This window comes from Ochlerotatus camptorhynchus, unplaced genomic scaffold, assembly GCF_037179485.1.
Source record: "Ochlerotatus camptorhynchus isolate MF236.1 unplaced genomic scaffold, CSIRO-AGI_Acam_v1.1 ptg000646l, whole genome shotgun sequence".
In the NCBI taxonomy this organism is placed as follows: Eukaryota; Metazoa; Arthropoda; class Insecta; order Diptera; family Culicidae; genus Ochlerotatus; species Ochlerotatus camptorhynchus.
The window spans coordinates 91,451-106,611 of NW_027041125.1; the positions used below are offsets into that span (position 1 = coordinate 91,451).

The 15,161-nt window shown below is 41.1% G+C and overlaps 2 protein-coding genes across 4 annotated transcripts; one reads left to right on the forward strand and one right to left on the reverse strand.

The window, feature by feature from the left end:
• The first annotated feature begins 63 nt into the window (after positions 1 to 63).
• fliI (FLII actin remodeling protein) lies at positions 64 to 8,711 on the forward strand. Its single transcript, XM_065237841.1, has 6 exons — positions 64 to 431; positions 783 to 1,132; positions 1,193 to 3,994; positions 4,061 to 4,211; positions 8,224 to 8,502; positions 8,559 to 8,711. The coding sequence occupies exons 1-6, from the start codon at positions 369 to 371 to the stop codon at positions 8,691 to 8,693; spliced, it is 3,780 nt and encodes a 1,259-aa protein (XP_065093913.1). The 5' UTR covers positions 64 to 368; the 3' UTR covers positions 8,694 to 8,711.
• Positions 8,712 to 8,793: 82 nt separating this feature from the next.
• On the reverse strand, positions 8,794 to 9,918 carry EMRE (Essential MCU regulator). Of its 3 annotated transcripts, XM_065237844.1 has the most exons (3): positions 9,443 to 9,918; positions 9,225 to 9,372; positions 8,794 to 9,140 (listed from the first exon to the last, which is right to left on the reverse strand). In XM_065237844.1, the coding sequence occupies exon 1, from the start codon at positions 9,836 to 9,838 to the stop codon at positions 9,563 to 9,565; it is 276 nt and encodes a 91-aa protein (XP_065093916.1). In that variant the 5' UTR covers positions 9,839 to 9,918; the 3' UTR covers positions 8,794 to 9,140; positions 9,225 to 9,372; positions 9,443 to 9,562. The 3 variants fall into 3 exon arrangements, with proteins under 3 accessions (XP_065093916.1, XP_065093914.1, XP_065093915.1); XM_065237842.1 differs by having other exon boundaries at positions 8,794 to 9,372; XM_065237843.1 differs by having other exon boundaries at positions 8,794 to 9,382.
• Positions 9,919 to 15,161: the final 5,243 nt, after the last annotated feature.

Sequence of the window (15,161 nt, forward strand, 5' to 3'; positions counted from 1 at the left end):
CCAGTGGATCACGTTCACCGAAAGCCCACTTTTCGACTGATGCAAGCAAAGCAAACGAGCTGTCAGTTCGAGTGCAAAAAATGTTAATGGAGGAACGGGGTTTCCTTCGCTCTCCGCAAGTGCAAAATATTTTCTAGAATTTTATCGCCTTATCACCAAAATTCCAAGCCGAATTTCATCTATGATGATTCATTGTATTCAGTAGCGGGTTTGAAAAGTAAAGTGCAGTACAAAGTCGGTGGTAAACGATCGAAAACCGTTGGTAAAAGTAGGTGGTTGAGGTGGTGATAGCAACAGCAGCAACAACAATAGGAATCGGAATAAAAAAAAAAAACAGTTCCAGCTTCTTCCCCGAGCAGAAACACAGGATGAGTACGACAGGTGTTCTGCCTTTTGTGCGGGGAATCGATTTTACCTACAATGACTTCAGCGTGAGTATTTTTTTTATTTACATTCGATCGGGAGTGATTGCCGTGATCCACGGATTTCGCCATCAGGCGTTGACATACTTTTGCCTGAGAGATTCTATTTTTGGACTACCGAATGCGGATCTTGCTGTTAGATACTAGCCTACGCAAGAAAAGGGAGAAAAACAAAGGGAATTCCTTCATGTGTGTCGTCGCTGCTTTTGAAAGCGGAAAACTTCCTGCTCGTTTTGTTGTTTTGCGCTTTGAGTAATGCGAGAAGGGTTTTGCAATCACTCTCGAAAATAATACAGTGTTCGTATCGAGTTCAAGGCCGGTGGTGTTGACTGCGTTGCTTTCGTTTTGGACTGTTTTCAGGATGGAAGGTTTCCGAAGAACATCAAACACATGTCCGGTGTACAGTGGCTCAAGCTGGATCGGACCGGAATCGACGAGATTCCGGAAGAAATGGGAAAGCTGATGAAACTGGAACATCTCTCTATGAAGAACAATCAGCTGGAGAAGCTATATGGGGAATTGACTGAGTTGAATTGCTTGCGATCGCTGAACATGCGGAATAACAACATTAAAAGCTCCGGGATTCCGAACGAGCTGTTCGACTTGGAAGATTTGACGACACTGGACTTATCGCACAATAAGCTAAAAGAAGTCCCGGAGGGACTGGAGAAAGCTAAAAGTCTGCTGGTGTTGAATTTGAGCAACAATCAGTAAGTAATGCGTTGGCTGCAAATTATTGAATTGCATCTAATGTTCATTTTTTGTTTCAGGATTGAAAGCATTCCACCAACGCTGTTCATCAATCTAACAGATCTTCTATTCCTGGACCTTTCCGACAACAAACTGGAAACGCTTCCTCCTCAGACTCGTCGTCTTTCGAACCTTCAAACGCTGATCCTGAACGACAATCCCCTGGAGCTGTTTCAGCTTCGTCAGTTGCCTTCACTACAGAACCTAGTCTGCCTGCAAATGCGCAATACTCAACGCACTCTAACAAATTTTCCCACATCGTTGGACAGTTTGTTCAATCTTCAGGAGCTGGATCTCTCACAGAACGCACTCTCCAAAATCCCGGACGCACTCTACAACTTGTCCAATCTTAAGCGACTCAATCTGAACGATAACGTTATCCAGGAAATTTCTTCCTTGATCGAAAACCTTTCCAAATTGGAAACCCTAAATCTATCGCGCAATCAATTGGTCCTTTTGCCGGCAACTCTCTGCAAGCTCCAGTTCCTTCGACGGTTGTACGTGAATGATAACCTGTTGAATTTCGAAGGCATCCCATCGAGCATTGGGAAACTAGGTGCACTGGAAGTATTTTCCGCTTCCAACAACCAACTGGAGATGGTCCCCGAGGGTCTCTGCCGATGTGGTTCGCTCAAGAAACTAAACCTTAGTTCGAACAAACTGATTACCCTGCCGGAATCGATTCATCTCCTGACGGACATGGAACAGCTGGATTTGAGAAATAACCCGGATCTTGTAATGCCACCGAAACCCGTGGAAGTCCAACGCGGAGATGGTCTGGCATTCTATAATATTGATTTCTCCCTGCAAACTCAGCTGAGGCTAGCGGGAGCGAACGTCCCAGCACAGGCCCAGGTGGCAAACAGTAGCAAGGATCCAATCGCGAGAAAGCTGCGATTGAGAAGGGGAGCGAGAACCGATTCTACCGAGCAGGATTCAGCCAAGATTCTGAAAGGCATGCAGGACATTGCCAAGGAGAAGAACTCCCTCGGCTTCGAGGATGAGAAGGCGGCAAATTTGAAACCGAAGCGATGGGACGAGACCCTGGAGAAACCTCCGGTAGATTACTCCGAGATCTTCGAAGAGGAAGATGGCCAGTGTGTGGGTCTGACCATTTGGGAAATTGAGAACTTTTTGCCTAACAAGATTGAAGAAGTCGCGCATGGTAAGTTCTACGAAGGTGATTGTTACATTGTACTGAAAACGACTCACGACGATGCTGGGCAATTAAGTTGGGAGATATTCTTTTGGATTGGCACAAAAGCGACGCTAGATAAGAGGGCTTGCGCAGCAATTCACGCCGTGAACTTGAGGAACTATCTCGGCGCGAGGTGTCGAACGATTCGTGAGGAGCAGGCCGACGAATCGGATGAATTCTTGGCATTGTTCGACACCGAGGTGACGTACATCGAAGGAGGTCGAACACCGACAGGATTCTATACGATCGAAAACTTAGTCTACATCGTGCGATTGTATAGGGTCCACGATGCCGGTTCAAACATCCACCTGGAACCCGTCGAGGTCACTTATGAATCATTGGATCCTGGTTATGTCTTCCTTCTGGACACCGGTCTACAGCTCTTCATGTGGTACGGTTCCAAATCGAAGAACACGCTCAAGTCCAAAGCTCGCTTGATTGCCGAGAAGATAAACAAGAACGAACGCAAAAGCAAGGCTGAAATCTTCCAAGAATATCAAGGTAGCGAGGGTGTTGATTTCTGGAAAGCTCTCGGCTTCTCCGACGGTCAAGGCCCGGGTGATAAACCATCACCCCACGTCGATCCAGACTTTGTGCCCATTCCGCCTCGACTGTATCAAATTCAGCTCGGCATGGGCTACCTTGAACTGCCTCAAGTGGAATTGCCCAGCAAAACCCTGCATCACACGATCCTGAACAGCAAGAACGTGTACATCTTGGACTGCTATCTGGATCTTTTCGTTTGGTTCGGTAAAAAATCCACCCGCTTGGTTCGGGCAGCGGTAATTAAGCTCTCGCAGGAGCTATTCAACATGATTGAAAGGCCCGAATATGCTCTCATCACCCGAGTCCAGGAGGGAACCGAAACCCAAGTGTTCCGTTCGAAATTCACTGGATGGGAGGAGATCATCGCTGTGGACTTCACGCGTACAGCGCAATCCGTTGCCCGGACGGGAGCCGACCTTACCGGGTGGGCGAAGAAGCAGGAAACGAAGGCGGATCTGGCAGCTCTATTCATGCCCAGACAGCCGTCGATGACGTTGATCGAAGCACAACAGCTGGCAGATGACTGGAACTACGATCTGGATGTGATGGAATCGTTCGTTTTGGAGGGCAAGAAGTTTGTTCGTCTACCGGAGGAAGAACTTGGAATCTTCCACACCGGAGAGTGCTATGTATTCCTCTGTCGGTACTGCCTTCCCGTGGACGATGACGAAGACGAAGAGGAAGTTGACACTGTGGACCAGCCCGGGAATGGAAAATTGAGAAAAATGAAACTGCCTCAGGCGGAGGAAATCCAGTGCGTGGTTTACTTCTGGCAAGGTCGCGAAGCCGGCAACATGGGCTGGCTGACGTTTACATTCACGCTGCAGAAAAAGTTTAAATCCATGTTCGGCGAAGAACTGGAGGTGGTCAGGATACACCAGCAGCAGGAAAACCTCAAGTTCATGTCTCACTTCAAGGGAAAGTTTGTCATCAAGAACGGGCGCCGGAAGGAGAAACAGAAAACGCCGGAGGGAAAACTGCCGGTCGAGTTCTACCATCTGCGCTCGAACGGCAGTGCTCTCTGTACGCGGTTGATCCAGGTCAAGACGGATGCGACGCTGCTGAATTCGGCTTTCTGGTATGGTGCTTGAGTAGGTGAATGTTGAATCAGTTTTCTGACGGTTGGTTTTCTGATTTCTTGCAGCTATATTCTATTTGTACCGTTCGAAACGGATGACGATTCCGAATCGGGCATTGTGTACGTCTGGATCGGGTCCAAAACGACGTCAGAAGAGTCCCGGCTTATTCAGGAAATTGCCGAAGATATGTTCAACAACCCGTGGGTTAGCTTGCAGGTAAGAATTAGTATTTGAAAAGTTTTCTATCAAGTGAGATTGAACTGATCAATCTGCATATACACTGCATATCGGCATTGATGAGATCAGTCGCAGATCAGTAGTCGAGCTTACACTGCATATTACAGAGCCGTTTTAAAAGAACAATATCATCAGCAAAAATCCAAGTCGTTGTGATTCTCCTTAGCGATAGACTGCCTAGTTTGGTACGGCTATTGCATTTCCTAACACAGTGGACTAGATATTAACCCACCGACACATGCTGGGAAAGTCGTCCTAGATGCCTTTAGAAACGACCTGCACTCGGAACTCACCGTACTCGACCTCGCCAAAGCATATTGCCGAGCCTTTGACGCCCCGGCGTTATCCGGCTGTTGAAAGAGTTGGGCCTATTAGGCGGGTTACAAGATAAAGTTTAACTACGTCTTTGTGTACTCGGACGACATAATTTTCTTGGCATTTTACCATACACTGAAATTTCCGAAAAGGGCGCCTAGCGAGTGAATCCCAACATAATTCTGAACAGAATTCCACGTAATTTCTTAGGTACATTGCAAGGTAATTCTTAAGGGTATATCGAGGTACTTCTTCCAAGTGCATTTAAAGAGAGTTATGGAGCGAAATTGTAGACCGAGTGACACTCTCGAGTCCTTTAGAATGGCGATAGGCTTTCGTGTCTGCTGTTTAATATTGTTTTGGAAGGTGTAATTCGCAAAGCAGAGATAGACACGAGTGGTACGATCTTCAGGAAGTACGTCGTGCTTCTTAGCTTCGCCATCATGCACTTTGAGACAATGGTGGAAACGTTCATCAGATTTAAGGCTGAAGCCGATAGGATTGGACTTGTCATTAATGAGTCGAAGACAAAATACAGCTAGCTAAAAAGCTCTTCTTCTTCTTCTTCTTTTGCTTTATTATAGATACTTTCAGCCCTTAGTTGGTTCGTCTCTTATTGATTAAAAGCTGTACAGTCGCGTCTTTCATAGGTATCTTTCTGTTCATCCTTGCTCCACTCAGGAATTGTGAGATATCTTAATAGAGGAGAATATTGCCAGTGAATACATCTTCCTCTCAGGGTCTTTGTCGCCCAGGGAATTCTATCGTTGACGGACTTCATTCTTGGTTCCTCTTCCCGCCCGTTCTATCGAGATTTGTGCTTCTCTTCGCTCCAAAACCTTCCTCCAGTCAATCATATTTTTTTTATATATATATATATATATATATATATATATATATATGTATGTATGTATGTATATACAATCCAACTTCCACTGTCCGGCAGTGTTTTTATGGAAGAAAAGTGTTTGCAATATAATGCATTATTATCTTATACTGATCACATTGCAAACAATTTTAGCCCGGAAGTTGAAAGGCGATAGCTCTGTTGAGATTCAGTAACCCATTTCAGAATGCCTGGTCACTCACGTCCATTCCGAGGTTACTTTCACTTACAACAAGCCCCGCATACACGTAGTACCGATATAAAATGTATATTGGTACTGCGTGTACACTTCCATCATCAAAGCAATTCCTGCTCTGTAGATGGCACGTATTTAGTAGGATGCATTTCATATTTTTATATCTAGTTGTACTCAGTTAGATCTCACCGCTTATGCATTGTGTCCTCGACGTGGAAGCATCGTAGTCTAATCTGCAAAATCATCTTTCCCGGTTATTGTCCAGGGGGGCAGAACGCCAATACTAAATACGTAAAAGACACGGCAAACGTTGCTTCCGAGAGTGGAGGCGTAGCACCGAAACATGCTAGCACGACGCTATAGCAACACAACTATTCAAACAAAATTCTTGCCCGGGAAATTTCACAATAATTTACAAAATTAAAACACTGATAAATGAATCATGATGAATCTATATACACATGATAATAATGAAAACAAATGACTTTTTTCCTTTGTACAAGCCAAACAGCCCGCAGAAAACACGGAATTTGTGACAGCGAAATTAAAACCGACCGTTTGCGGGCAGAGCCTACTGCGCACTCCTTTTTTATTGTAATTGTAATTGTAATTGTTCAGTGCATAGGCTGTGCCTTCCGCTAAGAAGGCTTATCTAGGGACCAACCCCCTAGTCTATACACCTACTGTCCTTCCCGTTGCACTCGTCAGCTCGTGCGATACTCTAGACACACATGGGTGGTCGTATCCGGGTCCTCCCCTGGGTAGGCTCGTGTCCGTCCAGGTTCTGGTACATTAACTTATCTATATGCATGGTAATTATACTTTTAAAACTCACCTTTTGATTATAATGTCGACAATGCTGAAACTAAATAAAGGTTAGCGATCCATATAAGGTGTGTGCTGCGACGGAGTAGTAATTGAAGGAAATGAGGTTCTGATGTGAAGTATAGGTAATTCTAAAATAGGTAAATCAATTAATCATTAGCTGCTAACAGTTACTAATAAATGGGTACGATAAATCACTCATCAATGAGTATTGCCACTCCCACTGAAAAATGGGCAAAACCTTAATCATAAATGGATATTCGATTCCTACCGTGTATTTAAAGTAAAGTTAGGATCTTATCAAGCAAGTACACACCTTTTACGATTCTTATCCTACTTACGGTTTCCTGCACATACGACTTTTCCTAGATACAAGCTTCGTCCAGTATACATTGGCTGTCTCCAACCGGCATGATCCTTTCTGTCTGCTTCCTCTTGCCGGTGCAAGTTTAATTCTTCTTTTCTTGTTCGAATTTTCTTTTTCTCCTATTAATCGTGTTCCCATTTGTCCTCAGGCAGTTAATATTAGTACATGATAGGAAGAAAGAAAGAAATAGAACAAGTCAAGTGTGAGCCGCATGCATTGGCTACTTATTTGGGTCATGGTGTTGTCCTCCCTATCCATTTGCCTCCATTCGCTCTCATATAGCAACGTTTAACTCTGGATCAACAATAGAAAAGGGCCCATCAGCATTTGTAAACAAACCGCTCCAAAGCCCCCCACTCACAAAGCGAAGGCCACCCACGCAAACCAACACCATCATCGGATAGGGGAAACTTCCACCTACACGAAGATGGTGTCGGTCTGCGTGAGCAGCCTCCGATCTGTGAGGAACGGGCCTTGGACGGTCTGCCCACAAACGCCGATGGCCCCCCTCCACTGTTGATCCAGAACTCACCCCCTTCCCTCACACTATTATGGTCGGAAAAGAGAACCCATATTCAGGAATCTATCGCGAACTGCGATGCAGAAGATATTAATAGCAAACTAATCTGGAACTGGTCTAAGACATATGACCCAGTGAGTATTGACACCTCACACTGTTAATGAGCACGGACGCGAGATTTACTAGAGTATTAAATGCAAAACGCAAATTCAAAATAAAACTTGACAAGTCATCGTCAATCCCCTTATTCTTGGGTAGGGTCTGACGATGTGAATCTGATTTTGATCAGTGAACGGGCCCCATATGGTACATTTTCTCACTATGAACATGTTATTTCCAGCCTATCTGAACTATTTAATAAATGGAAACCATAACATGGGTTACGCTTCCCCTAAGCGGGCCCTCCGCATCCTATCTCTGTCTTATCTCAAATGCCAATTGCTTGAATGTATCAATATATACATTGGAAATGACGTTCAATCAAATAAACCCATACCCCACTCACTTGGCCAGGCTTCAGAATCGTCCAGTGGGCAGTGCGCTCTACACTCCAAGTTCCCTTTCTTTCAAATTCACCCCAAATTTGATATTTTACCCCTTTGAGTGTTGATTAATCACAATGAAACATTGTGACAGAGCACGGACTTGAGGTTACTAGAGTATTAAATAATCTAGGTCCTATTTAGGATTATATCTGAAAAATCCAAATTTGGCCAACGCCCACCCCTACTGCGCACTCCTTTATATATATATATATATATATATATATATATATATATATATATATATATATATATATATATATCTTTATTAAGGAGACTTTCAGCCCTGGGCTAGAATCATATTGTTGAATCCTTTGTAAAACAACATTCATTCCCACAGATTCTCCACGAAGGCGAAGAACCGGAGAACTTCTTCTGGGTAGCACTGTGTGGTCGTAAACCGTACGACACCGATGCCGAGTACATGAACTTCACCAGACTATTCCGTTGTTCGAATGAGAAGGGCTACTTCACCGTGGCGGAGAAGTGTTCCGACTTTTGCCAGGACGATCTGGCCGATGATGACATCATGATCCTGGACAATGGCGAGCAGGTGTTCCTGTGGCTGGGCTCCCGTTGCAGCGAGGTGGAAATCAAGCTGGCCTACAAATCCGCACAGGTATGATTCTAGCTTAATTAAAGTGACGATTTGACCTTACATATCCCATACGACAGGTCTACATCCAACACATGCGCATCAAACAACCGGAACAACCGAGAAAGCTGTTCCTCACGCTTAAGAACAAGGAATCGAAACGGTTCACCAAGTGCTTCCACGGATGGAGCGCGCACAAACGACCCCCGGAGTAATCATCTGAATGTTCGCAACATGAGCAAAAGACCGACAAGCGCACCAACAACTAGCCGGGGATGTGAAATTTAATCGTGTAGGCAATAAGTCAGAGTGTACTTAATTTTTCGAAATTATATTTATTCAACTAAAAGTAATGTCAATTCGTGTTCACAATTGGAACAATTCCTTCTCATCTACTGGTTAGGTTGTCTAGGTTTTATCATTAACTTTTGCATTATTAGTTGACTGGAGCAAATGTGGTAACAATGCCTTATTTATATTATGTAATTTGATAAACTGTCTGTTTTTATACATCTATTTCAATTGGACATATTTTTAAAACTGTTTAACTTTGAAGGAAGGAGATTTATGCTTTGTAAATAATTGTTTTGGCAAATTAATATTTATCGTTCCTTTTACTTCATCCATGGCGAATAGCAATTTGAACTAGTTTCCTTTTTCAGCTTTAAGTTGTAATTAGAAAATAGATTCATTTCATCAATTAATTTAAACGATAATATATACAATTATATTAACACTATACTCACAAATAAATACAATATTTAAGCACAATTCGATTCTCGTTTCCATTTTTTAATAGTTGTGCGATAGAGAAATATCCTTTTTTTTCGTTAAAACCCCATTTTATTCGAAAACTTCAACATAACGCCGTTGTCTGATGGTCAGCAGATGTTCCTAGAACGAGCTTAATGTATATACATGCATAACAATCGCGAAATATCAACCACCGACATTAAACACCTACCGTACATTATCATCAGCCGCACTTCTAAAAATATCGATCCACCAAAGTAGAACAATCAAGACACGAAAAATTATTGGAAAAGAACGCAAAAGCATTTATCCTTCCTATGACTGGGAGCACTTAATCGTCATCGTCATCGTCATCCGAAGGAACGAACAAGTCATTCTCCTCCAGGAAGTTGGCCATATTCCTACTAATGGCTGCCCCGATCAGCAGTCCCGGGATAACGGTGAACACCACTCCGAGCAGCCCGAACGGAATGATGTAAGGCATGGGTTTCAGCGCTCCGCTGCGGTAGGTGTATTTCCGACGAATCTGGCGGATTCCCAACAATCCGGACCGTGTTCCGGCTGAGTTGAGTTGACTTGCAACGCGAACCACATTGGAAAGTACCATTTTTCGGGTATAATTATTCGGGGAAAATTTAAGGAGTCGCGAACTAAACACGAAAAAATTCCGATATGATGATTTTTAGCAGCTGCTGATGACTGACATGACAGCGGATAGGGTTTCCAGATATTGCCGTTTGACTGTCGGAGTTCAGCAACATGAACACCCGAGCAAATGATATTAAAAAATACTCACGCTCAATTTTTCAAATAGACCATTCGATTCGATTTTGATTGAATTTTACAAGGGGCTTTCAACTTGATTTTTTTCGATTCATACCCGACATGAAAAGATGTATTTTGTATTTTTTCGTATTTATGTATTTTTAAGTTTTGTGTATTTTTCTAGGGGCAAGCCAGCTGTACTCAAAGTTAATATTTTTGCTCCGAGTAAATTTGAGTAACTCATAATTACTCAACAATGATCAAAGTACTCTGTCCTTATGTATATTCATCAACAAATACAAACCACATTGTGAATAAACATTAGGTGTCAGAGGAGGAGGAGAATCAGAATTATTTTATTATATTCTTGATACAGATCCTTATAATCAATTGAATTCATTCACAGCATGAAATCTAAGAATTTTGCTTTGAAGGGGCATAAGGTAAAAATTGCCATATCCGAAGATGGTCTAACATGAAAAATGTATCCGTATCACCCAGCTAGACGTAATTTATGAGGCCTTCATGTGCTTGGCAAATCAGAGGTTCTGCACGTCTACAATTGCAAATTGCTTCATCTCAAATAAGAATGAATATGTTGACAATTCAAGATGGATGGGAGCTTGATTTGGTTTTATTGAAACATAAAATTTAAAATATGTATGGCTATACGATGACAATGTATTGCTTTTCTATTATTCTCGAGTCGAACCTAGTGGCAAATAGAAATGCTTATAGTTAATTTTTCTGAAAATCATGACAACCAGCAACCAAATGGATTATTTTTCTATGAATGCCCAAGTATTAGTGTAGAACTATGAGGTTACTGCCTCAAAGTTCTGCACTAATTCTTGGGCATTCAGACAAAAGACAGAGAATACTATTACAAAGTAGTAGTCGTAACTTTGATGCCTTTCGAATATTCAAACTATGGTCAATTTAACCAAATTTACTTCAGACAATTCATCATATTTTGAATCTGCAGTTACTATGGTCAACGTCGACCGATATCAGCCTGCACTAGATTTGGATGAAAACGGCTTACAAAGGATTGGCACGAAGCAGTCATGGGATCTACCTCTGGATGGTTATCCAGTGTAAACCACCATTTTCTCTCTTTATTTATACAGCTATTCCACTTCGACGCCCACATTCATCAGGATTCACCTTTCGACAATAGGAAGCTGCAGAATTTAGGAATATTTATCACCGTTGAACATTTTTCTTTGACAGATGGGGAATAAACACAACAAGGTTGCTGTGTTACCGTGCATGGCTGGTTGAGCAACTCGAGTTACTCAGAGTTACTCAAAATTAACTCAAATTTTATTCATGATAAAAAGCTGTCTTGTCCCCAGGTATTTTTGTATTAAAGTTTTCAATCTTTTTTTAATCTTTGTTCAATAAACTTTAATCGTTTTTAATTCTTTTTTTTTTATTATAGTCACTTTAACACTCTTGGGTTATTCGTGACTTGTCCGGGGTGAGATTTGAACTCGTGACTTTGGCGTGAGAGGTATGGATGTTAACCACTACGCCGGGGTTGCCCCCATCGTTTTTAATTATATATTAATAGCATAGCATAAAGCAGGTCGCACAATGTCGTAGGTGGTACGAGCTTTAAACTGTTGTTAAGCAGGAGACCCACCTTGATCCGTTGCTGCTAGATAGTAATTTGTGATTAATTACTACCTCTTAGATAAAGGGTGTTTTTTTTTATACAAGGGAGAATCTGCTCGCAGACACCTGAGAAGATAATTCAGGGTGTGGGGATGGGAGAAGTAGCGCTCCCGACCCACTAAACCTTACCCTGTGCTCTTGGCCCTTGCCCTCCCCGGAACCGCCCGAAAGCATTACATCATGGGAGGGGGCCGGCTGCGCTATGGCGCATCACACTAGTGGTGTGTCACAGACGAGACACTCGCTACTGCACAGTGAGCAGCTGTGCAGGGCCTTCCTGTTATTGTTTGCTGTTAATTGTTCGCCTGAGTTCTAAAGCAGACGTGATAGCCAGCCAACTGTCCACGGCAGCACAGGACAGATGTGACCGCTTACCAGATGCGTGTGCTTAGCACTCTATAAGAACCCGGTGTAACTCCTGCCTTTGCACAACGAGGGTTTGTGCAGGGCTTATCGACCTCCTGGGACGAGCTGGATGGGGCTTCAGCGTCCTTACTCTGCTGTAGTTCATTTAGCCGCAATATCTCTCCCTTGTGTTCGAAAATTAACGTTTCCAGGGCACACCACGAGGAGGCGAACTACTTCATGCCCCTAGATAAAGGATGTGTCTTCATTCAACAGACCAGAGCTATCCTTGCCACGTCCTTGCATCTGGTGGGGGAAGGGGAGGAATGTTAGTCCGACACTTACTTAAGAGAGATGCAGAGAACTCTACACAGAAAAAAAAAAGTTGTTGAATATTACATCCAAACTGCTGCAACCAGGTAAATACATCGGTTGTGTAATATAACGTTGTACGATGTACATCGATTTTGCGAACAAAATTAGATCCATTGATGTAATATTGTAACTGCTTCTTGCTATTAAATCATTATTTCATACACGGATAGAAATCTCCTTATACCTTTTGGCAAATTTCTATTGCTGAATATTCATAAAATGTATAAGTCAACTAATAAGCAGACACCTTGCAAAAAGTTAATGTATAAGCGGTCACACATATCGTTTATGCATTCTTATATTTATTTATTTATTTATTTATTTATTTATTTATTTATTTATTTATTTATTCGTCAATCAATCAAATCGTAGACTACATATTAACATTAGGACTTATGTTCTATGACTTCGCAGGGTTCTGAAATATATTTTTAATTCTGTTGAGGGCATATTTAGGTCAATCATTTCACAATGATGATTTTAAACAGTCATCATCTGATTTACCGGTCCAAATTTAGCGTAATTGGTTCGATGGCGATCTACTGCGAACAACTGTCGATTGCGTAATTGTCGGGAAGGTGCATACAAATTTAACCTTGACAATAGATCAGCTGAGTCCATGCGTTGCGGAATGATATTGTTTAATAAAGAAATCTTTGCGTAACCCCGACGTTCTTTCAATGTTTGAATGCTGATTAGTAAGCAACGTGGGACCTATGCGGTTTATCTTATGTATTAGGCTGATGTTTTGGCAAAAATGTATAAGTGAAACACATTACGTTTCGTGCACATCAGCTTGAATTACATTGATCGATATAACATTTTTTTTTTGCTGTGTACGACCCCTCATAAGTGTCACGGGAAGGGTGGATTTTTTTTTCTTTGTTAGTACACACAAAAAATTATCGTTAGTACAACTGAAAAAACCATTGGTAGAATTAAAAGTTTTCGTTGGTTCTTTTTGGTAGAAAGTCTTTAGCTTTCAAAACAAAAGTTAGCTAACTGTCAATTCAAAAGTTGCGTGCATGCTACTTTTAAAAGTTGAAACTTTCAAAACGAATTGTAGTTCTGTCAAATGAAAAGCATGATAGTGTTATAATTAAAAGTGGATTATTTTTGTATTGAATCAAACTTTTGTCATGAAAGTTTGGTATAGTTGAAATAACATGTGCCGTTTTGAATCTATAACATAAGTATTTTCAATTTAAATTCGAGCATTTTCAACATTACAATATCAATTTTGATTTTAATTTTTTATAAGTATTATTTCTATTAATTATTTTTTTATGAATTTAAAAAAATAACCTCAAATATATTTATTAATATCCGCAAGAATATACGTATTGTAAAATATAACAAATATTATCCATAGGCTCTCAGCGAGTATAAAATCGTTGTCATTGTTCTGCTTTATCACAAAAGTTGGATCACCGACGAGGTTGGATGGAATCCGGAACCCAGATGGATTTTTTCCGCCGATTATTGATTCGGACCTATTGATGACAACGGTAGATTTCATCGTCTGGAAATAAAATAAAGTTTACTTGATGCAACAATATTGATAATTAAATACTTACAATTTTAACTGTTGATGTCACCGCGTGCGAACTACATATCCGGCAAAACCAGCAATCCGGCAAGTAAGAATATTGCCTTGAATATCTAACGAATTTAATTTATGCTTCTAGTTTCGTTCCACACAAAGAACATGATTTGCAAATTTTGACGTCAAGGTTAAAATTAGCGGCAAATCTATGTCCAGTGCTGCCAAAAACGTTGCTATGACAAGGTGTTTTTGACAGTTAAACAGTTTTCATTTTAAAAATATGCACTTTTAAAAATACAAGTTGAAAATGAAAAATAAACTTTCAAAACAAATCAAATACTTTCATTTTGAGAATTTTCGTGCTTAAAACTATCAAAGTCGGGAAACTTTTATTTTGAAAATGTATGATTTTTATTGATACAATTTTTGTTTTTTGTGTGTAGGGACGGTAAGCCATAGGATACGCCCAGCCGACGTTGCTGGCAATCGTTATATCAAGCATTTAATAAATAGAAGCTGTATAAGTAGTTTCTCGAGGGGGGCGACACATCTAAATCTCAAAATTAGATGCTCAACATATCTCACACTAGCGAATCAATCTTCGAAAAATATTTTTTTCATTTGTCGCATCTACTTGCATCGCGCATCATCTTTTTACAGGAAATCTTCATCTTTCTATCTACTCAGTGTGCGCGCAGCTAGCCACAGCAAAACACAATCTTTTCTGCATCGTAGCTAGAGTCGTCCCCCTCGTAGTTTCTCATTTTTAATTATATATTAATATTCTAAAATAATAAAATATAATACTGAAACGATAAATTTTTATCACAAATGATTATTTCAAATTATTTTTAATCATGCATGACTACTGCCGAAGTAATTATGGCTCTGACTAAATAAGGTCAAGCGGGACACTAATAAAAATAACCATAAAAGAGAGCTTAACGACGTGTTCGGGGTATCATCCAAACAATTTGTGAGATAGTTTACCCATATGGGGTACAGTTCGTTTATGGTATTTGTTTATTAGGGGAATTTGCATACTATGTAAGCTCTTTTGCTTTCATTTATTATCGAGTGCGGTGCACTTATTCTTTGGTCCGAAGACACCCAAAAAGATTTACCCGTAATTTTATAAGAGTTTGCGCACAGCTATTTTTTTTTCTTGCTGTGCATAACATCCTCCGAGGAATCTGACACCACTGGAGGAAAAACGAAA